The sequence below is a fragment of the Coloeus monedula genome (genome assembly GCF_965178545.1).
Source record: "Coloeus monedula genome assembly, chromosome: 21".
Lineage (NCBI taxonomy): Eukaryota > Metazoa > Chordata > Aves > Passeriformes > Corvidae > Coloeus > Coloeus monedula.
Window position 1 is genome coordinate 5,515,362 of NC_138801.1, and position 27,710 is coordinate 5,543,071.

General features: G+C 51.8%; 1 protein-coding gene across 1 annotated transcript; it reads right to left on the reverse strand.

The window, feature by feature from the left end:
- Positions 1-4,983: 4,983 nt before the first annotated feature.
- Positions 4,984-27,549, reverse strand: PTPA (protein phosphatase 2 phosphatase activator). The gene is made up of 10 exons (XM_082295192.1): positions 27,422-27,549; positions 25,200-25,300; positions 23,936-24,022; positions 18,866-18,991; positions 18,236-18,353; positions 16,638-16,737; positions 15,655-15,779; positions 15,078-15,178; positions 10,493-10,600; positions 4,984-5,456 (listed from the first exon to the last, which is right to left on the reverse strand). Exons 1-10 carry the CDS (start codon positions 27,444-27,446, stop codon positions 5,382-5,384), a joined length of 966 nt encoding a protein of 321 aa, XP_082151318.1. The 5' UTR covers positions 27,447-27,549; the 3' UTR covers positions 4,984-5,381.
- Positions 27,550-27,710: the final 161 nt, after the last annotated feature.

A 27,710-nucleotide genomic window follows, 5' to 3' on the forward strand; every position in this document is an offset into this window, starting at 1 on the left:
TACAGTAATTTGGAGAAGACTAAACTCTGGTGCTAGTAGAGCATATTCCAAGCTATCTAATAGAGAGTTGATGATCTCTGTAACAGCCTTTTTGTAAGTTTTATTCTCGCCTACAAGGGAATTTTTTCAAAGGGGGTATGTAATACCTAAACTAATATTTTTAAAGGTATATGCTCTAAACATGGAAAAGTAAGGCCCTCTGCAGAGCAGTCACTCCAGTGGTCAGCCAGTACCCAACAAAAGAATACACTCTGGTATCTTACAATCTAGCTGGAACTTCTAACCACTACACCAGTCATTTCTCTACAGTTTGTATCATCGTAGGACACAAAGTCTTAGGAATATTGTCATGCTTTGCTCTTTTAGCCACAGTACAACACAGATATCCTTTAGCAGCATCAGCACTTGAAGCCCGAAATGTTGTGTCTACCCAACAGCTGTCAGAGCATGGTGCTGGTGTCCAGCATCACATACTTCACCATCTCAAAAAAAACCCCCCAACATTTCCACACATAAAACTGGGAGGATTTCACGTTGTCCAAATGGAAAATCTGGGTACTTTGACTTGTGCAGTGCAGTCTGCTTGGGTTTATCTCTCCCAGGTGCCTTAAAACACAGGAGAAGCAATAAAGAACTGATCCTCTGCTTTCTCTCCTTCCTCCATTTATAGGGTCAGCAAAACCTTAATCTACTTTCTAAAAGGAAGAAAAATGTGCTCAGGAGGACTTAACCCTACACCTTGGTGCCCGCTGGGTCGGGGCACTGCAGCACCACTCCTACAGGACCCCCCTCCTGAGGACTTTTTTCTCCATGGGTGTGACCACACGAAGCATTAAGGAGCCCAAATTCTAATGTGGGATTTGGATGTTATTTATTATCCGTGTTACAGTTGCAACTGGGAACATGGGGAGGGACTCGTTCCAATTTTAGAGACAAATGCATTAATGCCCTGCATAGAGCTGGCCCATGTAGACATTCCCAAGCCCAGGTTTTTTATAGCAAGCAGAAGCAACCACTCCACCCCCGAAAGGCCTTTTCTAACCTCCAAAAACTGCTCACAGCCTTGTGCTCCTCAGAACAAGCCCATCTCCAAGAGGATGATGCCCATCACGGTTCAGCCCTCGCTGATGTGAATCTGATGTGCAGACAGCCCTTTTTCAAGTTGGCTCATCCTAGTTTGAAGTTTGGCACCATTTCACAAGACCCTGTGTGTCCCCAGGATGTTCAAGGTGTTTCTCCAATGTCAATGGGAAGAGTGCTCATCCACCGAAGGGGAAGTGAAGTTAAAGGATGAAGATATGTCCTCTTGGCTATTAGAGCATGAAACGACCTCCAAAAGCCCTGTTAAATTCTACATCTGAGCCAGGAGAGTCCTTGTTGAAGCAGCAAGAAGATTCTTCTCAACCGTACAAGGTTTCCACCAGCATGTTGGCAGCAGTAGAGTCCAGGTTGCTTTAGCAGTTATCATTAACAACCAGTTTCACCTTCTCCAACCCATTTCTGCCTCCTTCCTTCTCTCAGGAAGCCAGTGCAGTTGCACAGACACAGTGCAGAGTCCAGGGCTCTTGTGTGGTTCAGCACCAGGTCCTTGGGGTACAAAGTGCATCTTCATCTTGGCAAGTGCCCACTCAGATGTTACAGGTCCTGCTGTGGGGGCTGCTTTGTTTATTCACTCGCAGGATCCCAGCACTGCACAGTGGAACTGAGCCACACACCAGGGACAAGTTAATACAGCAACAATGATATTAAGTAGTTCTATTTTTTATTCTGTTACTTCTATCTCCACAAGAGGCTGCTTCACTCAACTCTTACTCCATCACTGGCTGCCACGAGCAATCATTTATGGAGGGCTGTGAAAGAAGAGACAGGGCAAGGCTGATGGCGATTTGTGAAACGCACCCCGTGCGAAGGCAACAGCTGCTAAACAGCAACACGAACTGGCCTACGTATGGCAACCCCAAAGACCCAGCTCTGAAAACTGAATTTTTAAAAAATGGCTTGGTCAGTGGGCTGAGGGGGAAGATAGCCAGAAACCCACGCTATGTCTGCTTCCCCTTCGCTGCGCGTCATGTTCGCCAAGGGACACGTTCAAGACGAATTCAAGTGCCTTCAAAGAAAACATTTGTGATCCAAGATGACATTTCTGCTCACCATCCACCCCTCCACACTGCTGCCGCTTTTAGCAACATGCGCTCACACAGTTGGCCTGTGTTGATGGAGAAGATGTAACCCAGAGACAAGAAAAGGAGCATTTGCTAAGCACAGCTACGCTACCTCCAACCACTCGTGAGAAGGTCCAGGTTTAATTTAATTGAGGTCTATTATAAATCCAACAAAGCTGCTGAACTACACTGATGCTGGAAGTCCTGAGTCAGCTCCTACAGCAGGACAGGAAAAACATCTGAAGAAAAAGGTTGCAGTTCTCACCCTGCCTCAGAAACAAGGCTCAAACATCCTTTGGTTATGAGAGTCTCTGATCTTCAAGAGGTATTTGCTGGCCTGGGATCAGGCTTTGCACATCACCTACCTGCCAAATCCCAGCTGGGATGGGGGGTGGACACAGCAAAAAAGTTAATAAATAAACCATACAATAAAACAGAAAGACACCTTGGAAGGACACAAAGACAGACCGGATGGAGTTGATCATGCAGTTAAATAATGAATCAAATTTGGTGCAAGCATGAGGTCAACCACCGACATGGCAAGTGCCTCCACAAAGGCCTCTTCCCTGTGCCGAAGGCTCCGGCCCTTGGCTTTGCTGGCTCTGCTCCCAAAGCAGGAGCAAACCCAGTCTGAGAGAGACCAACACAGTCACCAGTGCAAAACACAGAAACTTTAATTAAACCTACAACACAGGGGGAGGTGGGAAGTGCTGCTTCAGACACAGAGCAGCCCTGGGTGCTGCCATGCGCGTGGGCAGAGGAGCTGAGCCCCTGGGGGATGTCGCTGGGAGCAAGAGGAAGGCAAAGCAAGTGGCTGCCACGTGATGGGGGCACATCCCAAGCAGGCTGATAAGACTCAAATGAGAACTGACATCCCAAAATCTCCAGCAGGACAGATGTGCAGATCTGGGCAAGCAACAAACACAGAGCTGTGCGTGAGCCTCCTCCCTCCGCCTCCACAGGTCCCAAGCCCAGAGACACTGTCCCAAGGAGCAATGCTGCAGCTGCAGGGGAAGGAAGCACCTCTCCACCCTATTTTGGTGCTGTATTCCACATTCCTGGAGTCCCTCCCATGTATCAATGTCAGAACTTCCACCCATCCTTTTGCATGGAAGCCTCATTTCCACAAGACGACCTGGAGAGATGTTTTCCCAACCCTTGGGCAGATAAAGAAAACCAGATGCTTTTGCTCAGCCATTGCTGGCCAGATGCTGCAGAGTCATTTAAAGCATGGGGACACCTGCCAAAAGGCACAGCAATGTGAGGGGACACAGGTGGAGACACTGTGAGTCTCTGCTCCAGGCACGGGCTGCCCCACTGAAGATGGACTCATCAAGTCCCAGCAAGCACACAGATTTCCAGCAACATTCCAGGAGTGGATCCATTTGGAAAGCCAAGAAAAAACACATCCCACTTAGGAGTAAAAGAAGACTTAACCCCAGTCTTCCATTTTCATTTAAAATACAAGTTTATAGTGTTGTTTCAGGCAGGTCAAAGGCTCCTTGTCCCCCACCCCCTGCCCAGGGCCAAGCCAGGAGCAGACAGGACAGCTGTAGTGACAGAAAGCTCTGCTTCAGCTCTGTGGACAATTCACCACCTCATAACTTAGACTCTTTTCTTACTCTCTGACTGCCTGCAAGAACCTTCATAAGATGGAATGTGGTCTGTTAAAAATAATTAAAAAAAAAAAAAAATCACAACCAGGTTTCTTCCCCTCACCCCAGCAGTAAAGCAGTGCAGCAGCAAAAGCTGAGCAGCCTGGCTGGGGGCAGCCCCTCCATGGTCTGCAGGAGTGCCAGAGGAAGGATTCCTGCTGCTCCTGATCCCCAGCAAACACCAGTCCAGAGCCATGTCCCTGCCACACCCAGCCTGGGAACCCCAAGAAGAAACATCCCCACTGCAGCTGCAAAGCTGTGCACCACCTTGGACAAGACCTATGGACAGACAGCTCTTCTCAAAACCAGCACCAGCCCTTTCTGCCCTCCAGTGATGCTGCTGGTGTGATCCAGACTACCTGCCTTCAACACACTGCTGCTGGTGGCATTGCAAGTGTGGTCCCTCTACCTGAGGTCCAGCACAGCAACACCAGCAGGGAAGGAAAAAGGGAAAGAGCTTTCTCCAGGTATAACCTGCTGTCCTGGGCTATTTATGCTTTTTGTTTCCAGCACGAGTATATAAATGCATGAGAAGCCGCATGCTGCCCCCTCATGCTGCCTGTGCTCCAGGGATGTCCCCCTCGAAGAGCTGGGGATAGTGCTGCTTCGTGAGGAAATTCCTTTGCTATGGGGCTGTCACTACAATTTATGACCAAGCAGGAGCAACCACTGTCACCTTGTGCCACTGAGGCCAGCCCAGCCCCAGGACAGCAAAAGCACAGGGAGTGCAGAGGGCAGGTTGGACCCAGGTACGGATGTGTGTGAATGTGTCAGGGTTTGTGCCAGTTTAGAGGGAGCCTGAGCAGTGTCTTTGCATAGCTGTTCCCACAGAGCTGGGTCCCTCCAGGGACCTTGTCTCCAGCTCCAGAGCCAGCTCAGACCCCCACAGCCCAGAAGGTTCCCAGCTTCACCCGAGAGAAGAGGCCCTAGTGGGAAAGGAAGACCCAGGAAACCTTGCAAAAGAGGTGGAGGGAGGGTGCTTTCCTCACCCAGAAAAAGGGAGAGACATACCCTGGGCTTCCACAACCCACAGACATTCCCTACAACTCCCTTTTCCCATTTCAGACCTCCTGTGCAGGCAAGAGCCGGCTGATAAAGACACGCACAGGCTCACACCTCACCCCGTGCAGTGGTTTCCCAAAGCAAACAGCAACAGGAAACTCCAATGAAATTCAAAAGGGAAATTGCAGTTACAACTGCCCAACACATACACACGTGCCTTCCTCCCCTCCACACCCCTTTCTCTCGGGAAGCAAAGCAGAGGGCCTTTGCTGCAGGGCAGCCCCTGCTCAAACCCATCCCCACGCCCGGCAGTCATGCAGATGCGGCACAGCGGAGCAGCACGGCCCCGGCTCAGCCGCTGGTGAGACGTCCCCAGGGTGAGGACGTGCAGGAGGAGCTGCTCCAGGTCCCATCTCCCGTGCCAGGCCGGCGAGTGCTTTGGATCTGTGGTTGCCAATGAGGATGTGCAGGAATGGATGGGCTGGGTGGTGAGGAGGGGGTGAGGGGAGGAGGAAGAGCACTGCGCTGTGCCTCCGCTGCCTCGACTCCTCCTGCGGTCTCCTTAAGATGTCACAGGCTGGATGGGGAGCAGGCTGCCGAACTTAAAGTGCTGGATCACAGGAAACTTCTCCAGGCACTGCAGGAGGGGAGATAAAGAGAGGTGAATTCAGGAGACATTTCCACCTTACACACATAGCCAGAGCCGCATCCTGCCCACAGGGTCAGGAGACAGTGAGTTCAGGGCCACTCAGCTCAGACGAAGGCAGACGATCAGCCCCATGTCTCCCCCCACCCCCACATTCCAATCAGGCTTCTCAGGCCAGTAGCACTTCATAACCCCATCCCTTTCCCTTCAGCCAGAGTCTTTTTCTTACTGAAATTCAGGCCTGGAGCATGAGCAGAAGCAGCATGTCTATGTCAGCAGCTTTCTCCCTCACCACTCTCCTTGCTCAAACTGATCTCTTTGAAGAGCTTCACCCTACAAACATTGAGAACTGCAGAATCCACCGGGGCAGAGAGACTCTATCCCCCAGGCCAGTGCCCACACTCTGGGTTTGAGGCACCATTCGGCAGCTGCAAGGCACTGCCCAAACTGCATTCCAGACTCTCGGGTCTTTGATGGACAAGCACCAGTGATTTTGCTGCCATAGTTTAAGATATGATCCTATTTCCAACAACCCCTCACCCCTGAAATTCTCACCTCCCATTGCAGAGGAATGGATCACAGGTCAGTCATACAGGTCCACTACAAGGCAGATTAGCTCAGAGCTACTTCCTGCAGCTACACCCGAGCTCAGTGTGGGGTGAGCAGGGCTCCAAGGGCACAGCCCCTTCCACTCACCAGCCCAATGGCAGGAATGTCAGGGACTGTGGTCCATAACCACATCAGAGTTTGCCAGCACTCACCTGGCAAGAGTCACTCAGAACTCTGGTTTTTGAGTCACTGCCAACACAGACTGCCCAAACCTCACAGAGGACACAGAGCAGGCTCAACTCCATCACAGAGACCTCAGCAGTGCGTGTTCGCCAACCACAATGTGGTTACAACTCTCTACAGGAAGGAGTCTTGCACTCTCCATGGGGCCAAACTGGACTCGCTGCAGCAAGGGGAGACTCTGGGGCCGGGGAGGAAGCTGTGTGCTGCAGACAGCTCTCACCCCAAGGCAGGACTCGGGCACAGGCACCCTGCCCTCATGCTGTCGTCACGGGCAAGCGGGAGGATTTGTGCTCAGAAGCCCAGGCCTGCAGTAATCCCTTTGGAGCCAAAGGTCAGGCAACTGGTTCCAAGCACACTGGAGCCAAACCAGTTTGGAGGTGGTGAAAGCACAACACGGCTGTATCCATTCCTGGGGAATAATAGCCAGGCAGAAACCCACAAATCTCCACAGCAGGGCACCAAGGAGAAGTAAGTCCTGAGAGCATTGGGCCACGTCACCTTCAAAGCTTCCTAATGCTCAGAGCTGCTGCCGTCTCTCCACACAACCACTTAGACAAACTCTCAGAGGAAGCAGGGCTGGGTAACAGGGACATGAGGGGAGAGCAGAGAGAAATGAACACTGGAGATGCTGACAGCTAGAAATGTCAGCCCAATTAGCTCCAAGGAGTCCCATGGAAGACCAGACTGGTTTGGGCTCCAGGTGAAGAAACCTTACCACCAGTGGGAAGAATAGGTATCCATTCCATGTAACACATCACCAGCTCAAGAAGAGACAAGCAGAGAAACTTCTCCTATATCCAGAAGGACTGGCACGAGTTTACTGGATTATCAAATGTACCAAGCGACAGGGCCCTCCTTGCATCAGCTGTGGATGAAACTGTATCTAACACTAGCTCAATTTCAGGCTTATTTCTTCTTGCCACCATCTTGATCACACTGAAGGTCTGCTTGGGACTCAACTGGGGAGCAGATTCATGCACCAACTCCAACCTTTAAAGATGGAACTGGAACTAGATTAGTTACAATGGAAAGTATTTCCTGACTGACTGCAGAGAAGGAAAGGTCAGGAGACTCAAAAGCAGGCTCAGGGGAAAAACATCAAGGCTGCTACTTTAACCACACCATTCTGTCAACTTCTTCACTTGCCTTTGATGGAGAGAATAAGAAAAGACCTTGGACTTTCAAGCAAACACGTCTTCACTCATTATATTATAAATAGACACATTCAGGATTTCATAAACACACAGAGCTGAAGACACATTGTCTTCAGTCTACTGCTCATCCACCCTGGAGTGCCTGGTCCAGACCACAGCTCCTGGACACATAGACAAATGTGAGCTTTCTGTCGGCTGTTTAAAGTCACCCCATAGAGGAGACAGAGAAGAGATAAAGCCTTTGGAGTGCTTTTTAAATGAACTAGGTCTGGGGGCTGCCCCACTCCCACCAAGTGGGATTTCTCCTGGTCTGTTTCCAGCAAGTGACCCGTCCTCTGCTGCTGCCTCCACTCAATCCCGGTCGGCGCCGTCCGGCACCCAGCGCTTTCCAGCCTCCCCAGGCGTGTCACAGAGCTGGAGCCTCCAGATGGGTGTCTGATTTCACCTGATCTAATTGCAATGGGTGATCAGTAGGGCAGGGAGAAGGGAGGGGAAAACAAATAGAACCTGAAATCTTGCTCTCACCTTCGCCAGTTACACAAAGTGACACCACAACCCCAAACCTTCCCTCTCTTTGCCATCACATGCCCCAGGCTCTGCCACAGAAGCTGCCTCCCCTGAGCTGGACAAAGACCCATGTCAGCACTTGATGGGTGTTGCTGACTTCTCTTCTGCTAGTGCTGGCAGTGGTTAATTCCACAAAGACTGCATTGGTGAAGGCTACACAGAGAGCAGAAATACACTGGGAGCCAGCAGAAAAGAGACAAGGTCTGCAGCAGTGACTTTGTACCTGGCCTGAGACACCCAGATGGATTCAGTTTGCAAAGGATGAGGGTTCAGTGACTCCTAACCTTGCATCATTCCCAAAAAATCAGCCAAAGAGATCCTCTAGCTGCAAATGTTGGTGTAACCTGCAGGGCCAGGCACACCATAACTGAAAGCTCTGCCCAGCCATGCTGCCATGTCCACATCCACACCCCCATCATCTCCCAAGACAGGCAGGAACTGGCTGAGCAAGCAGCAGGGTAGAAAACTCCCCAGAACAGATTATATCTAAAGATTTATCTATTGTAAAGAACCCTGAGGACTCCTAAGCAGGAGTGCCCCCTCTCCTCTGCCCATCCAGGTGAACACAGCTTCCATGCCAGGCCATGCCATGCCAGGAGAGGACAACACTGCACAAGGATCATGTTTTTATGATTAGTCCTTTAAGACCTACAAATATTATTTGAGGCAAAAAAATAAATTTAAAGCTCTTTGGTTGACTCAATGTTTTTTACACTTTAGCCTAAATTAGTGTCATTACCCTTTCCAGCAGTTTTTGCCTTCTCCCTTTGACACAGCTACCTCACAGATATTTCTAGAAACCTACCAGTACTGGATCCAGCATTTTCACACAGAAAATTTTTGCTACTCAAAACAGATTAAGGCCTTTAGAAAAGACCATGTCTTGGGTGCACGCAGAAGAGCCAAAGAATGTCTCAGTCTCTAGAGGATCCCTGAGCTGTGCTGTCTCCAGCCAGGGGATAGGTAGATCTGCCAGCACATGGCAGCCCCAAAACATCAGTGAATGTGTGCACTGCACTGTGGGCTCATCACTGTCAAGCTCCTCCAGCCACAAACAGGTGGGAGCAACCATGGCACAGGGCATGTGGGGCACCAGGCAGGAGCACCTGAACATGCTGGGGAATGTGGGATGCCAGGGGAGTACCCAGCTTGTGAAGGAACTGATCCAAAGGAAAGGACGGACCATGGCAGGGCTGTTGAGGCAGCAGCAGACCACACTGAAGCTCTAGGTTTTAGAAGACTCATGTTTCACTTTAAAGGCATTCACAGTGCTCTAGTCCTCCCTTCAAACCCCTCAGCTCTCATACCTTATCCTCCAGCTGAGGGTTTTTCAGCAGGCAGTGTCTCCAGCCCCTGTGATGGAGCTGCAGCCCAGGGACACCCCTCTCTCCAAGGAGCAGCCCAGAGCACCCCTCCCAGGAGCAGCCAGGCAAGGGGGTCGGCCCCCAGCCCCACTTCTCCTCTTTGGAGGCTGGGAGGAAAACTGAGCTGGGGGTGAGCTGGGGGCGGAAGGAGCCAGTGGGCCTGGGAGTGACACCTCACAGATTAGAGAGGTATGTGGCCTGGAACCTAAACACAGGATGTGCAGTGCAGAGGAAGGGCTGGGGGAGGGAGCGGCCGCTCGGCACAGTTAACCCCTTTGTGCACTGGGCCTGAGCAGAGCTGCCTGCAGAGCCTGTGTGTCCCAGCAACAGGAGCTTGTCCCAGCTCCCAACAGGAGCACGGCTGACACCAGCAGCACTGCAGGGTGTGGGATTAACTCCTTCAGGCACCACCGGTCTCCCCCGGTGCCAGGAGGGAGTTGCACCATCCCTGCTCCTCCAGTGCTTTAGTGCAGCCAGTGCGTCCTGCAGAGCCAGCACCATTCCCTCTGGACTCCCAGATGTGGCGGTTCCTGTCCTGCTTCCTCAAACCCAGGGTTAGCTTCAGCAGGAAGGAAGATAAGGGAGAGCCAAAACTGCCCAGTTCTCCAGGTCAGGGTTCACCAGGAAAGCCTGGGGCAGCGCCAGCAGAGCTGGTGGGTGGAGGGCTGCCAAACCAGGGAGGTGGCTGTGGCCTCGCTGGGTTGGCACACGGCACAGATGGGGCTTGTAGAAAGGGTAAATCAGTAAGAAGCATTCAGCCTGCTCTGGGGCTCTTGAAACATGGGATGGTAATTTAAAATAAGTTTCCTCTAGCTGGTAAAATAGTGGTGGACCAGAAGAACAAGCCGGTCAAGACATTGGCCCTAATTTGGAGATCTGCACTTGCACTATGGTAACACAAGACCTGGCAAAAGTCATGTTTGCAAGGAATGGCCACTTTGGGATTGGTTGTGGGGCAAACACGAGGCAGGAGCTTCCTTCTAGCCAGCAGCACCTGAATGGCCAAGGGCTCCCAAGCCACAGTCGGCAAGAGGTAACAAATAGCTGTGATGGGATCCCCACACCTGGAGCAACACAAGAGCTGACCCATGGTGCTGTGGAAGAGAGGAGGTGTGTGGCTGAGCAGCCTCCCCCTGCCCACGGCACTCACCTCTGCCTTGTACATGCGGATGAGGCCCTGGTTGACCTTGGACCAGGAGGCCACGGCACTGATGTTCCAAAGCTGGTTGGAGTGTTCAGCAAAGGGGCCTGTCTTCATCTGAAAGAGACCCAAGCACAGGGCTGAGGGAGCCGGGCCAGCCAGGAAGCTCATGCACCAGCAGTGACTCACGCTCACACTCTCTCCAAGCAAACATTCCCACCAAGCCCAGTGACCCACGCACCAGCCACCTCACTGCGTCTTCCCTCCCTCCCTCCATGCTCCCTCCCGCTGTGGCCACATCATATGAAACCGTGGCAATCCAGCTCCCCTCCTTCCCTGATAAAATTAAGCCTCTTCCTGCCACGCTTTCCTAATCAGACCTCCCTCTGCACACCTCTCTTTTAATGACTGTATTAAAAAAGCCCCACATAAGTCCTGTTCTCCCCCCGAGTAGAGCTTGGCTCAATGCTGTTCCTATTCTACCCAGAAACCTCCCAGTGCAGCACTGCTGGGCTTTCCAAGAAAATGACTCACTCCCCATTCAGATCAACAACAAGCAGCAGCGACAACCGTCGCTGCCTTCCCTGAATACAGAGGGCAGTGCAGGTTGGCAGCAGCTCTGTGTCCACAGCCCACTCCACACCTGCCTCTAGCTGAGGAGGGCTCTAGGGGAAGCAGGAGGGGACACGCTCCCCAAACTAGCTCCAGAGCTGTGAGCTGCTGGCTTGCAGCAGACGCCTTAAATGGTTTTTTAAATTTTTTTTTATACTCCACTGTTTCTCCTCCCAGGGTGAGGAGTTTGGAGAAGGGAGGGCAAGAGGGAAGCTGCAATCAGGGGCAGTTACATGTAGATTCCCTGGGCAGTTGTCTCTCCTTCTCCTCCATGAACAAAAACAGACCCTTAGGGAGAAAAAGAAATACAACACAGCCACTCTGACTGAGCGAAGTTCCCATGACATCAGAAACCACAAGGCCGAAGCTCACGCTAAAGAGGAGCGTGGGGAGAGAGGAATCTCTTGGACTCTCATTCCCGACTTGGGGCTCGAACAACTAACCCCTTCCCTCTGTGCATGCACAGGCCTGGAGAGAGGGTGGGAAAAGTGCCTCCAAAACAACCTCCATGCCCACTAAACAAGCAAGCAAGGCCAATCAATCTGCTTTGGGAAAATGCTGCTGCTTTTCTGCAATGCCTGTGTGACACCAGCCTGCAGCAGAGAAAGAAAGAGAGGGAGAGGGTGGGGGGACCCAAAAACCCCACTGCTTGGAGGATGATGTGCTTCAAACCCACTGGCCTTGGGGCTGGAGCAGCGGGGGAAGTGGGTCTGCAGCTGTGCCTGGTGCTGGCAGAGTGCGGGTGCATCTCCACTTCCCCTCGGAGGTTCCCGTGAGCTGAGGGATGACGGATGAGCTGCTCCTTGTCCCCTCCGCCACACGCTTCCCTCATGGGTACGAGATGAAATGTGCACACACACAAAGCACGGCGCTCCCTGGCAGTGCCAGCACGTTACCCAGCACAGGATTTGGCATCGGCGGGCACCCAAAGCAGTGGCTGCCAGGGAGCTCCGAGCCAGGCAGCTCCAATCAGAGCCTCCCATCTCCACACAGGAGGTTTGGCTGCCTGGGTTTTGAAGCCAAACCTTCCCCCAGCATCACTGCCCTTCACAGGGCCACAGCTGGCATCAGCCACCACCACCCCACTCTTCTCCCCTTCCCAAGCCAGAGAGCATGGAGGAGGCAGGCACAGCTGGCCAGTCCCACGCTCGTGCCTGGCACAGCCACCACTGTGACCCTCCTCACCCAGGACACCCATTGAGGGATGGCTTGGCTATGGTTTCAAGCTGGGGTGGGAAAAATAAGAGGGATGAGAAGGAGAACAAAAAAAAATCATCTCCTTCCAGCCACAAAGGGCGAAGAGGGAGAGCTGGGGGGGAGAGCGAGAGGCGGCAAGCGCGCTGCAGTCCCGCAGTGACCCCAGGGGAACGGAGTGAGTCAGAGCAGCCATATTGAGCAGGAAATTACTCACAGACGCGGCGTTCCTGCCTCTCGGTTCCCAAGAGAATCGGCCTTTTGTAAATGGTTCCTCTGTCAGTGCAGGGGGGAGGGGGACGGCTGAGGCCGTGCTTTCCTGTCAGCTCCTTCCCTTCCAGCAGAAACCCGAGCCCTCCCTTCCCAAATTTAGAAGCCAGATTGACGCTTGAAATTCCTGCTGCCTGCCCTAAGCTCTCGGAGGAGCATCTGGGCAAGTGCCCCGATCCCCCACAACAGCTGGGGTGTACCCAGCTCCCCTCTTCTGCACACACACAGGCAGCCCTGCATCACTGCCATCCACTGCCCCTGTGCTGTGGGCACCGAGGGATGCCTCCAAACCCTCCTCATCCTCACACCTTCAGGTACCCCACACACCCCTTTGGCAGGCAAAGGCAGCAGCAGGGGAACAGCTCGAGTCCCAGCCAGCTCTGCAATCCTCACCCTGTTCCAGAGCCACGTGTTCAGGTCCAAACCCACCCTGCAGATTTTCCAACATCAGGTCAGCTCATGCCAAGATTCAGTGCCGTGCCTGGGCACTGCTCTGAGGAGGATGCTGTGGTGGGTTCAGCCTGGACATCATCTTGCTGCTGCTTTAAGAGCCTGGGGTTTAAATACACACGTGGCAAACACCACAACAGCGTATATTCATATTCCTGAAACATCACCTGGGGGCCGAGAGCAGTATCTGCTCAAGAGCATATTCTCTCAGTTGACAGAAAACAACCTTTCTCAGTTGTAGTCTGAAACAAAACCTGCTCTCATGTTGGTAAAATGTACCAGACCCACCAAGGGAACTGTTGTGGTGTTTGTTACATGTTTAACACCTTTAAAGGAGAGCTGTTTCTAGACGACAAGCTCAGAAGAAAATAATACCGTTCATTTATCAAAGTCTTTAATCCCTTCTATCTTTTTTCCCTGCTATTTTGTTTTGTTGTTGATTTTGGAGAGAAAGCATTTGGAGGGCACTGAGGCTGCCTCGCCCCCCCTAGTGGCAGTCATGGCCTTCCTGGGCGCTTGGGACGGAAAAACCCCAACTTTTAAAAGGAAAATCTTTACAAAAATGAAGCAGTACCCGCACGGAGATGCATTGAATATACCATAGATTTGGTAATGCAGGTTGCTGCCGTCCTTTTCAGCTCACGGCAGGAGGGCCAAGAGGGCTCCTTGCCACCAGGTGGCACTGGGGAACTCGGAAGAAACACCGAATTCCATGACCCACAACAAATGCTCGAGAAAGGAACTCAAATCACTTATTTGAAAAGCCTACTAAAAATCTGACTTTCTGCAGGCAGAAGCAGCAGGATGGTGCTGGGTATTTTAAACTTCACCTGTCAACTGGGAGCTGCAGAATCTTCTACACACATTTCAAGAGATGTATGTTTTTAACAGGTCAGTGCACTGTCTGGATATTACAGAGGCCTAAACTAAAATAAATCTTTGACCCTCTTGGCTCCTGATTTCCTGTCCTCATCTTGATCTCTTCCACCAGCACCTCTTTGCTATCCATGGTATGATTTATCTTGGCATTAAGGGTTAAACCCTGTGAGGTGCTGAGTACCAACAAACCCTACCAGATTCAGCAGGACTTGACACAGCACCTCCTGGGGTTTGGGCCAAAGGCTCCTATGAAGATTTCCTACATGAAAGGCTAAGTTCATAGTCTGTAACCTCCCTTCTCATCTAATCACTAAACTAGACAGGCGAGGAGGGGGAAAGCGAACAGAACAAAGGGAAAAAACCGCACTCTGTCCTTCAAAATTAATCCCATCAACTCCCTCTTGCCAGAGACAAGAAATCCCTCACCACAACAGAGGGGGTAGCTCTTGCTCTCCCTGTCCAGACTGTGCAGTGAGGGAATGAGCGAAACACGGCCAAACCCTCCACTGATGCTGACCGCAGTAAGCCATGAGCTCCCTCACTGAGAAGCAGCCCATGGCTGCCAATGAGCTGAGGATCACCTGCCCCTCTCCCAAGGGTCCTGCAGTGCCTGAGCAGAAACAGTCCTGAGAGCGCTGCCAGCTGAATGAATCTCAGCACCACCTCTGCTCTAGGTCACTTGTAAATAAGGTGCATTTAATGGGCAACTCTTTTGGTGGAAGCTGGAGGAGACAGAGCAGCACAGGAGTTTGGGAGCCTGCCCTAAGCAAGGGGAGGCCCAGGGCTGCCAGGCAGCACCCGAGGGCTGCAGGGAAGGGAGGTTGTCTTGGCAAGCCCAGTCATTTTGCAGCTCCTACTTCATCTTCCTAGTGTATCTGCAGGAAACACTCTTCTCCATCCAAGCTCCCGCTGACTGATCCAAGTGATGATCCAAGGTTATTTGTTTGCACTTGTTACAGCTCCCTTCAACTACAACCCACAGCCCATCCAGCTCAATTACACTTTCCTCTCAACATCCCTATCTCAGCTCATTCAAGGAGAACATCTCAGCCATGCAACAATGCATGGTTCATCTGCACAGTTCCACGAGAGCAAACAAAGAGGCAAAGGAGGAAGAGAAAACCACCGCCAGAACCAAGTATCTAATGTCAAGAGAACATCCCTATGGGACAAAACTTCCATTCCTCACCTCTGTAATGAAGAGGATGCACTCCAGGAACATGAAGTCCTTATGGTTTTCATTTACCACCTTCTCATCAACAAAGTGCCGAGGTTCCAGACTTGGATGGTCTAAAAAGAGACAATAGGAAGTAACCTGTATGGCAAATCCCTCCTGAGACCAAGTTCAACCAGGTGTTGTCCTGCCCCACAAACACAACCCTCCCATCAGAACTCTTTAAACGGCAGCACAGAGTTGCTCCCTTCTATCTCATCTCCCACTCCAGTGCCTCTGCAGGTACAAAACTCCCCAGAGCAGAAATTGCACTTTTTAGCACCAAAACCAAGACTCTCCTTTTAAAAAGCTTCATTGCAGTCATTGCAATAAAGACAGAAGTACTATACAAGGAAGTCTTCCATCTCCCAACCAGCTTTATTTGGAAAGCTGAGGTAAAAAAAAAAAATCCAAGCTCCAAACTCTCCTGCTGTATTATACACAAATCTGACATACTTGAATTTAAAAGTCAGCACCAAGTCCCCATCATCTTTAGAACCTAGACAGATGGGGGAAAGGGCAACCTGGGTCACAAGAAGATTTTTATTAGTACCTATCAGCTGGGAACTGCCCCATATGAAAGGCAGGAATTGGAAGTCATCCAAGCCCCACACGCCCTGGCTGCCAGCAGGTTCCATCCTGTAGGTCTTCTGCAGTTTTCGCATCACTTCCAGGTACCTGAGACCAAAGAGAAGAGGAAGCATTAAGGCAAGGCCTTCTCCTGTCTTTGACTTATGTGAGGACAAGAACAGTCTGTCTGGGAAAGGACACAACTTTATCACTTGTAAGCAGGACCCCCACATGCAGCAGAGTTCACAGAATATATATTCAGCTCCTTTGCCATAGAAAGCAGCCTGCTGGTACCTCACACCAAACGCACAGAGAAATCCAGTGGCAGGAGTTTATTTCATCTGCAATGTCTTATGTTGGTGCAGATCTTTCCTCATCCCCACTGTTATGTGAAAACACTGACACTTCACATCCCTTCACCAACTTCCAAAAGAGCAGAGTTTTCTGCCTTATGGCAATCACTACTTCCACTTTTCAGGTGGAAAATTAAAGCTGGAAGTACTATTGAAGGAAATTGTTTCCATGCCACCAAACAGTGATATGGCTGGGATTAGATCTCCGGACTCCAAACACCCATTCCACCAGTTTCATCACTATCAACTCTACCTCCTGGGCTGGAAACACATGTAGAGGAGCAGTGGAGGCCTGCCAGTTGCATAGATTTTTTTGTTTATGATGCCTGAAGAGATGTTAGATCAGATATTCCTGTCTATCACAAAGCACAGAGCCTCACCCACAGAGCTCAGTAACTTGTGCTCCACTAAAGTAACTTTCCAGAAGGACACTCTGCCTCTGGCAGACAAGGGGCCATCACCTCTTTTGGAGACAGTTATAATGGGTCAGTGTACAGTCCATTAAAAAGTACATCTGCTCCTAATTTTGTCTAAAATTGTCTTCAGCTTTCCCATTCTACCCTTCCCCCCAAACTGCCCAATACTTCCAGCCCTTCTCCTCCCATTACCTCACCTGTTAAACACTTTGAAGACAATGGCCATCTGGTCATCCACTCTGAGCACACCGATTTTGCAGAGGCAGCAGAGAAAGGCTGCAAATGCAGCTTCGTGCCCTGGAGTTAAAAGACACAAAGAGACATGACACAGCTGTCTCTGGCCCCCAGGACAACCTTTCTGTGGGCACCACAACAGCTCTTCAGAAATCACAGCAGTCACAGTCTGCTCTCAACCCTGTTGTCACTGTTATGAGTGACAACAGCCATGAGCTGACAATATTTCATCCCCCTGCAGCACCCACCCAAATTATACCTTCTAGACCTTCATAAGGTGATCATGAACTTTGAGAAAAGAAGAAGTTCTTTAGGAAAAACAGCTCCAACTGGGCATGCTGGGAGCAAGGCAGGGACTTTCCCAGGAGCTTGCCACAGCAGGGGAAGTGGAGCACTGCAGAGTCATCTGCTCAGGGGATGCAAGAAAACCTCACATCTGCAAGCAAACAAATTTCCTCCTGCTTCAAAAATATCTCCGAGTCAGAAGGATGTAGATCCCATGACACTGCCAGAACAGTCTGTCCCAGAAGGGACTGGGATCTCAGGCTGAGCCTCTACAGCTTGGTCCTCCAGCAAACAGCAAGGAAAAGAAACAAACAGCAAACCCAGAAATGTGTTTTAGTGGGAAGGACTGTGGAAGAAGGGAGAGTACAAGATCAGCAGCTCCACACAATGGGCAGGTGCAGCTGCTGGTGTAGGAACAAAATGCACCCATAGTCTGGACACCATGAGCTGGGACATGGGCCCCTGGCTTGGGCCACACGGGATGGGAGGAGAGGTTGAATTTCTTTCTCTGAGCTGACCAAACCCCATCCATCGAGTCCCTTTCCAAGGACAACATCTCCCCCTGGTGCCAGTGAGCCGCAGCCAGCACTGCACAGCCTCCAATCCTTCAAAGCCTTTACCCATGGCCTCCTCTTCCTCTCCCTGCCCAAGTCCAAAGTCATGTTTCCTTACACTCACAGCATCCTGCTCTCCTGCCTTTTGGTGAGGACACACCTATCCTCCAGAGAGGAGCAGAGCACATAGACAATTCTGTGTTTAGTTCTCACTGAAGCCTGTGTGGTTATTTCAACCTGCAATTCAGTATCTCCTCAGGTGCTTCTACCTTCTGATTTCCAAGTCCCTCTGTAAGCAGTGATTCCCTTCTAGGGACCACCAGGCCATTATGATGTCCCTCTAGGGACACCTTCCACTGAATATTAACATGTTTCTCACTCTAGTTCCAATTCAAGCCAGTATATTTTATCCCTTTAAACTGCCTGCTGCAGGACTACTGCATGCAGTGAAGCAGGTCCTACAGCTCATCCCAGAACAGCTTGGTTCCCATTTCCTTGGATGAGATGTGAAAGGGTGTCACAGCTCTAGCACAGCTCCCAGCCCCAGCTCTCAGTCACAGCCCACACACGGCAGAGGGGTGAGGGGGCCCTAGAAGGAAGGTGTTCATTTCAAGCTGGCACTAAAAATAGTAGTAATGATATACTTAAATAAATACAGCACCCAACTCCAAAGGATCCCTTCCCAACAAACCCAGCCTTGGCCAGTGTGCAAGCCCAGGTACCTGTGCCATAGTCAATGCGGGTGGAGTTGCCCACAGATTCCTTCAGGTACACGGCCACTTCTGGGGCAGCATCAGCCAAATGCTTGGGAATCACTGCTGACACCAACTTTTCCGCCTCCTGAAAGACATAAAAGACTCCCCCAAATGAGCACCTGTCACCGTCCCCAGGGACAAGGCACCCTGTGCTCAGATGCTGTCACAGAGTGAGGGCTGCAATGGTGCTCTGCAATGCCCAGAGGCAGCACGAGAGACGAGCAAATTCTCCTGTTGGAGAAGTCATCTCCAGAGATGGAACAAGTCAGGGAGAGCTTGTCCTGAGACCTATTCAGGCCACGCACATCCTGTAAGACAGAAAAGCCTCATCACCCATGTACATTGACCCAGTTACCCACTGAGCCATCTCCAGGACAAAAGCACCACTAGAGCAGCAGAGCAGCTGCAAGGCCACTGCTGTGGGGACTTGGGGCTGTGCCACCCACAGAGCTTGGTGCAGGGCAAGTGCTCTGAGCTGAAGGAGTTCGAGCAGTTTTCCCCAGTCTTTCTCTCATTTTGTGACACAGTGGGCAGTTACAAAGCAAAGGAAGCTGGGCACACTGCCCTTCTGTGGGAGCTGCAGGTAACACTACTCACCTGGTCCAGTTTGGCGTACCAGGTCCTGAAGGCTTTGTTCCCAAAGCGAGAAGGTTGATCCACTGGTGGGGTTTCATCAATCCATCTGTCAAGGGTGTTCAGCAGAGCCACCAGCTTTTCAATGGGCTACAGAGAGCAAGAGGGTGAGGGGTCACAGTGATATAAAACAGCAGTCCCTCAGTCTCCAACATCTCTCCCCTTGATGGGAGTCATTAAAGCCCACACCATTCTTCCCAAGAGGGCATGTGAAAATGGGCTGTACCAACCCTCCTCAAAATGCAGAGGGGACAGAAAAACCATTCTTCCCTGCAGGAGATCAGTCCAGTACAAAGACCAGCCTGAGGCAGACTGAGCCCCAGTCACCCACACAGTCTTTCATGAGCTGTAACAGCACCATGCTCCAAAATCTCTTGGAGAAGAGCTACAGCAAGCTCCCAGCTGCAGAACAGCCCTCACAGGACTGAGAGGCAGGGAAGTGCTACACAATTCGGGGACCTCCAACATATAACTCAGACTCTACATCTTAAAGGTCCTGCCTTCCCCACAGGATAAAGAATAGCATGTATACAGTGCTATGCATCCTCACCAGTGGCTGATGATGTGATTTAAAGGCCCTCCCTAAGTGTCTCTCAGTAGCCAGGATTAGCAGCAGATGCTGTTAAACCACGACACATTTGTACAGCAAGTCAACCCTCTCAGCATGATTCCTGTTGCTTCAAACTCCTACCAGCCAGACCACCAGGCAGCTCCAGCCCAGGGACACCCACTGCATGTGGCAAAACACAACCTATCCAGGGGAAGAGGCAGCCTGCTTTGCCCATCAGTGCTCTCATCAGAGTAGGAATGAGAAGCTCTCAGAGAAATGTCTCAATTCAAACACAAAGCTGATGGGAAGACAGCAACAACAGCAAGACCACAGCGATGTTTCTCACACCCACTGCTGGAAGTGAGGGACCCATGTAGGATGTATGAGAGTGGCCATGAAGAAACAGAAAAGAGGTGCAGCAGGTGACATAGCACAGTGTCTCCAGCTGTGCTGTCAGACCAGGGCTGGCCAGTGCACACCCTCTCCCTGCCTGGCCCAAATGGCTGGGGAACACCTGCAACCCCCGTACCATGAGGCAACACCACAGGCAGCACTTTTAGCAGCTCCAGACAGTTCCAGGAGGCTCTGCTGACAACTGGTCAAGCCTGCCAGAGGCTCTGGGATCCTCCTTGCCTGACTCCAAGCAGCTGGAGAGCTGTCAGCCGCCACAGCAGCTGGCCAGGCCCCGGGCAATGTAGGCTCCTCTGTCTCGAGAGGGGATTCCTCCTTCAAGGGGACAAAGAGGACAGCAGAAGCGGCGGCTGGTTTGACTTTGCTGGAGGCATCGACCGTGTGAAGCTGGCTGGTCTCCTGGGCTGTGGTTCAATTCTTCACGCTGCTGTCGGGAGGACAAGGAAACAGCAGAGCCCAGCAAGTTTCCAGCCCTTGAAGTGCCACTTGAAGGAGGTGGGCAGAGCCAGGCATGGCAGAGCTGTGCTGCCACTGAACCAGCTGCAGGTTGCTGCTGGGAGGAAGGGTCTCATGGCAGACACAGCCTCCCACAAACAGTGACTCCTGAGGTGCCACCCCAAGGACATGGTGGGAACAAGCAGGAGAGGGATCTTCCCACCCAGGAACTCGACATTTGGCCACTGAGGCAGACAAGAGACTGGGACAAGACCTGAGCACACCGAGAACACAAAAAAGCCAAGGGACAAGACGGCCTAAAGCTCTGGGTGGCCCTGGAGGCACTAACAGGCCAGTGCCCCAGATGCATGTGGACCAAAGCAGCACAGCCCCCTCTGCTCCAGCTCCCTGCTCCCAAAACACCGTAGGAAACAAACACATTCCCATTGCACTGGGCCAGGTTTGGACTCAGCCCTACTCCTTCCTGGCTATTGCATTCCCCTCCAATTAAGCAACAGCATCCCCAGCACTGGGTTGCATTAAATAATTAAATCGTGCTGGTGATTTATCCGCCGGCACCAGCAGCTCATTATGAGCAGCCACCGTATTTCAAACCCTCTCCACAAGCACTCGGTGCTGCCTGGATAAATGGCTGGCACGGACCAGCTCCTTCCCTGGGGAGCAGAGAGTCCAACCTCCCCTTCCCCACTCGCTGGTTTTAAAGGGATTAAAAGCCCAGCCCCACTGAACACGGGAGAGCAGGACCCAGCTGCCGGCTCAGCCACACCAATAAATAATTAAAGAGATGCGGCTCATTTTGGGCTCAAGGCCCTTTGAAAAGGGGGTAACTAAAAGAAGCAGCTTCCCATTGTCCAGCAGAGGAAGCCTGTACATCCAGGGCTGACCCCTGTGGGGGAGAAAGGAGCTTATGGGAACACAGCCATCAGCACACCACTGCAGCCTGTTTTGCCTGGCTGGGTTTTTAAGCTCTATTTTTGCTTTACCTTTCCAGTGATCAAAGCAAGGACAGCCTCCCCCCTGCTCTCCTTGCTCTTCTTGTTGTGCTGATTTTGCATCTCCTTGACCCTGAGTCTGCCACCGGTCCCAAAGGCAAACCACAGGGTTTCCTACAGAGCACAGACCTGTCAGCAGCTCTCAAGAGCAGGGGCCAGGCAGACAGAGGTGCTGAGGAGGCATCACAGCAGCCAAAGCTGCCCATGGGAACCAACTCTCCCCCTCCGGGCTCCTCAGGTCCTGTCAGAATGGGGAGCTGCTAAAATCAGCATTTGCTGCTTCCTCCACTTCCTTCCTGGAAGCAGAGCAAAGCCACAAGAATGACCAGTTTCCCCCAGTGCATTGGGCTGTTTGAAGGGAAGGTCTGCTCCTTGCATGGCCAAAATTAACCTCCTCCTCCTCACTGCACTGCTCCTCTGATCCAAGTCACTGCCCCAGACTGCAGCCCCAGCAGTCGCTGATGGATCCCCACATGGAAAGCACTCCCTCCAGGAGGGGAAGGCAGGTCACAGCCTATCACTCACACAACCTTGTGCCAGACACAGCGTCTGTGCCAGAGTCTGCTATCAGAGCCTGTCAGATGCCTCCAGCAAACCCTGGACAGCTCCATGCAATGTGTCAGTAGCAGCAGCGCAAGCTCAGCAAGTCTCCAAGGGGGCTCAGCCCCCACAGGATCCAGCTCCTGCTCCAGCAGAAAGGTTGGTATCGACACACATTCTCTGGAAATCACTAAGCTGTCTCTTTCAAAGCAGAGCAGACCATACTTCCATTTTTTATTCCATGGCAAAGCAATACCAGTAAGTCACAGAGAGGATACGCATTCAGCAGAAAGGATTCCAGGAGGTCATTTGCCAAAGGAAGGTGCCCCTGGCATTTGATCAGGGAGGAAGATGGGATGGCACAAAAGCACATCGGCAGCAGGTACAGCAAAAGAGAAGAAAGCCGGGCAGAGATGCAAGAAGAGGCCACGAGGGGCTGAGCCTTTAAAAGCACAGATAAGCAGTTTGATCTACAAAGGAGCCTATGTGAACAAGCAACCTCATCAACAAGACAACCCTGGGGATGCTCCACCTGTGCCTCAAGTCACAGGCTTCTGCTCTCCTCAGTGTGTGGGGAATGAGATTTGTTCCCTGCTACTTCCCAGGCAGTTGGGATTGTGTCTCTTGTTTGTTACTTGGACTGGGACCACGGATGGAAAACATTCACTCCAAGACGGCTCTTCTGCAGGCACAGCCCTGGTACAGCTTTTCCTGACAGCTCAAAGGGCTTGTCGAAGATGGTTGGGTTCTTCCCCCCCCACCTTTGTTTTATTCATTTTTAATGCTCTGTTTCCCTAGAAGTGCTCTGTGAATGGTTGGGAACAAGCGAGATCATGACAAAGACAAAACTCAAAGGTGAAATGCAAGGAACAAAAAGGGAGCACAAAGCCTGTTAGGGAGAGATTCATTATCCCTGATCCCCTCCATGAACTACAGGGGAGATTCTCATTCACACACTGGCTCCTAGAAGGGACGGCTGGACTCAACACAGTACTTCAAACATGAAGACTGGATTAAACACCGTCATCAGCTGCCTTCCCACATCAGAACGAAGCTATAAACACAGGGCCCAGTCTGCTGCCCATTTTGCCTAGATCTTTATATACCACTCTCAGCTTTCTTGCACAACCCTGATCAGTAAAAATGTACCCAAGAATCTCTTCATTGCAGCGCAGAACAAGGGAGGGGGATCCAGTATGCAACAAGGGAGGGGGATCCAGTGTGCAACAAGGAAGCAAAGCTGGTGGCCAGTGTGTGCTCTGTGGATTGGCAGCACCCAGAGAACCCTCAGGGCAGCAGTGACACCACTGAGGGTGCCTGCCCTTTCCCTCTGGCTCCAAGTGATCTCACTGTGCTCTGAGAAGGTGAACAGCCATTAAAATTGGCTATGGCAGCAGGCAGAGACAAGTGACACCCATATTCATGCAAGGGAAAAACCAGGTGCTTTCTGCTTAACACCTTGGAAGGGGCGATCCTGCCCCACAGTTTAAACCTCCCAGCCCAGCTGCAATCTCTCAGCCCAACCCAGCACCCCTGTGAGCTCTGCAGCCCCTGGGACCTTTAGCACGACCCTGGGCAGGGCAGGTACAGCCAGTGACACACCCTGAGATCACAACTGTCAAACCAGAGCTTGCACAGTATAGCTACAGCCTGGGCTGAGGAGATCGGTGCCGCTAACACAGTCTGAGCAACGAGGAGGGACAGGAAGAGAAGTGGTTTGCCCACAGATTTTCCTACAGAGAAACCACCTGGGGAACGGGAATGGTACAGACATCCCAGCCTTTTGCCTGCAAGCAGGAGGGAATATCACATCTTCAAAGTGTCACTGGTTCCCCACCAGCTTCTGCCCACTTGCTCAATTTCCTGTCCACCAAGCACATCCAGAGTCTCTGCATCTGGGGGGAAGATGGCACCCTGACATTTGCATCCCCAACCATAACCCAACCATATTCCTTCTCCCCTGGCTCCCAGATAAGCTACCAATTCATTCCTCACCCACAAAATACTCACTGTAGAGCCAAAAAAAAAAAAAAAAAAAAAAAAGGCAGGAAAGGAGTAACAAGAGGATCCAAACTCTTCTCCTACCTCTGAAACTTTGTATTCACAGGTCAGCTTCTTGCCCCTGACGCCTTCGTTCAGAGTGAGGATGAAGCCCATGTAGTCTGCGTATGCCTGTGAACACAGTGAGACCGCAGAGCTTCAGTGAGAGCCCAGGCTCTGTCTGAGCACAAAACACAGCACAGGAGCATCCTGCACCCCAAGAGAACCTTTCCCAATACACAACACTGCTTCCTTGGAGACACTCAGGAGTGCAGGGCTTGCTGTGAAGTTACTGCTCTTTTTGGCAGCCCTGGCAGCAGAAGGCAGGTGGCGATTGCATCGCTGCGAAAACTACAGAAAGGAGAATCCTAAAAATGCTCACACTGACCCCAAAATCATTCCCTCAGCTCCTATCAGGTCAAATTCAAACTCCTCAGTTCTGCAGAGTCTCAGCTGTGCCCAGGCACCCTGCTCTGCACTGCTCCTCCCAGACCTGTGCTGTTATCTTCCCTTTCGCCCTCAGACTCTTCCCCCGTGCTCACACATGATAGGGAAGTGGGAGACAGCCCAGGCTCCTCACTCCTCCTCTCTTTAAATTTGTTGCTTTGGATGCATCATCTCCAGTGCAGCTCCACAGCAGCAGAATGCCACTTCTCCCTCCCTGCATCGAAATCCTGACCAGGTGCAACACCTTTAAACCCAGGAGACTTAAATTGGAAGCTGCACCCAGAGGTTTGCTTGACACCTGGCTATAACCTCAGCTTCTCTCAAGACATCTCACGTCAGTCATCAAGCAAGAATTTGCTCCTAAGAGGTGGGACAGGTCTGGGCCAACACCCCAATCCCTCAAAGGCAGAGAGGGAATAACCTGCTTGTTCCACCAGCTCCACAAAGGCTGTAAACAAAAATTATCCAGGAAATTGAAGGGCTCCGCTCTAGAGTCCTTTCCAGAACAGCACAGTGGGAAGGAACCAGCCCAGGCTGGTGCTACCAGGGCCAGGCAGCAGAACCATGTTTAAGGTGAGCTCAAACAGGGTTGGGTAAATCTAGTTTGGTTATAAAGTACAGGCTAGGTAGGATGAAACAGTCACCAGCTGCTCATCCAACTTGTTGGGAGGGAGCAGTAATCATTAGCGCCAAGTAATTTTCCTACAAACAAGCACCAACTCTTCTGCTTTAAAACACAAATTCAATTATTTCCCATTCTTTCCCCAAACTTCCTTTACTTCCTGGCTGTTCCCAGGCCAGACCCGGCTGCCACCAAAAGATCAGCAGCACTTGCCAGTCTTCCCTGTCCCCAGAGCCATACCTGAGATCGCTTCCACTTGGCCATGTCAGAAACCACATTTATCTCCTTTTTGGGGACCATGAAGCATTGCTGGACAGGAGGAGCTACCTCCTCAGAGGCACCTGGGAGATGCAAAAGAGAGGTAAGACACAGGCACTGGAGAAGGAGAAATCCTCTATTTTTCTTTCTTAAAAATGAACATTTGTTTCTCAGTAGATACAAAGTACACAAATCCATCCCAGCTGGGCAGTAATCTCACCAAGTCCTCCTCACCAATATCCACCCAATCCATGGATAACATCCTCCTAAGGACACTGCAAGCCTTCAGAAAGAAGCAGTAGGTCTGTTTTCATTGTTAAAGATGCATTTTCCATTCAGACAGAGAGACTGGTGCAGGAGATAACAAAGGCAACATCCAGCCAGTTTAATTATTTCTGTCTAGTGCAGCCAAGCCTCAGGTCATGCTGAAGCACTGAGCTCTCCCACAAACTAACTCTGCCTTGTTTTTAGGTGTTAAGCCTGACCTTCATTCCTCTAGAAAGGATAATTCCTGCATGGACAAGCTGGAGCAGTGCAGCAAATGCAGCCCAGAGCCATAGCCCTGATCCAGGCAGCACCAGGGCTTGGGGGATGATGGGACACAGCCTCTTTCATGTGGAAACTGTGAAGATCATTTAATTTCAAAGCTCTCTCAGAGCCCAGGATGCAATATTTAATGCAAATGTGAGTTGCTAATGAACTAGAGGGGCTCTTCGCCCCAGCAACAGAACCCAGGTCCCAACCTGCAGAACCACAAAAGCTCCAAGAGATTTAAAGTAATTTGTATTATGCTGCTGTAAGTGCAACTTTAAATAGCAAGAGGCAGTGCAGAGAGCAATGTCAAGGAACCTGGGCACTAATGTCAATTTATGAACCCTGTCAGAGTCACTCAGTCCACCTTTTTAATAGCAGAAAATCTGCAGTCACTTATTCAGCACCAGCTGTCCTGACACACTCCAGCAACTGCTCTCCACAACCCAGCCAGCTCAGGCACTGTCTCCCTAACAAATACCACCAAACCCCAACTCCTTAAAATATCATCAGTTGCATTTACAGAGAAAACACCATCCAGAAGCATCAGCAGCCTTTTCCACAGTGCTCTCTAGCAGGCAGATCAGATTAAACAGAATCCAAAGTCCCAAGAACCACACAGAGTCTGCTACAGATTTGTCATACAACCTTTGACAGTCATTTGACTTCTCTGCCTTTCACATTCCCCATGCACAGAATAAATTCAACCTCATTTCCTGGCCTGGATGTTGTGATGTTCAGCTCATTCCTGCAGAAGTTACACCAAAACTTCCAGCATGAGAGGAACAGCACGTGATGAAATTAAATGACAGACAGGTGTGTCTCTCTTCTGAAAATTCAGCACACAACTCACAGCGACTAGCACCATAACAACGGAGCTCTGCTTTTAAGAGTTTATAACATGAAAACAATGAGAAACTCCCAAGCAGTGATGTGAAAAGGCAAACACTGACATGTCCACGATCACGACAAGTACAGGTGACACATAAATCCCGGGGTAGTGTCCTGATCTGGGTGTTTGCCCTAAACAGAACTCCTTTCATTTCTCTGCGTTTGTTTCTCGCCATCAATGCTTCTGACCCACACTTTGTGCAACTCCTCTTGGTGAGGAGACCAGGAATACCCAAGGAAGGAAACGGTGAGGGCTGCAGGGGTTACAGTATTCTGGGATGAATACATAGGAGTCCACATCTACTGGTGTGATAGAGCCGGGAGCGCGGCGGATCAGCTTTATGACGAGAAGCAGCTTGGCCAGAGGGGACACTTTCAGGCTAATGTCATGGTGTGGGGAGGGGGAGCCAAGCCCCGACCTTCTAGAGCGCCAAAAGCCACCCAGCTCAGCACGAGAACCAGTCACAAAACCGGGCTGGGGGTCACAGGGATCCCGCATCCAGAGGCCCAGTCCCGACCACCCACCTCGCTCTGGGGTGGTGCCGAGACTCGGGGCCCCAGGCCCTCCACACCCTCAGCAAACAGCCCCCTCCCATCCTCTCCGCGGGCCGGGCGCTGCTGCCACCGCCCCCCCCCCGCAGCCCAGGCCCGGCGCCCTCGGCCCCGCACCCCCGGAGCGTGGGGCCCTGCGCTGGAGCTCCCCGGCCCCGAGCACGCCCCTGAGAGGCCCAGAGCGCAGCCCACAGCCCCGCGGTTCCCGGAACCCCCGGGCCGCCCCTCACCTGCCCGCCGCTCGCTCTCTGCCATCTTCCCGCAGCCCGGCCCGGCCGCTCCTCACCTCCCACCTCCACGCACGCCGAAGCCGCCGGCGGCCATCTTTGAGCAGGGCACGCCGCGCGGGCCCGTCGTTCCCGGGGCTGTCGCACGGCGGAGCGGCTCCTGCCGGCCACCGTCGTGCCCACGCCGCCATGTTTGTGCAGGGCGCGGCCTCCGCTGCCCGCACAGCGGCGGGACGGGAGCGCGGAGGGAGCGGAGGCGCGGAGAGGCGAGCGGGAGGACCCTCCTCACCGC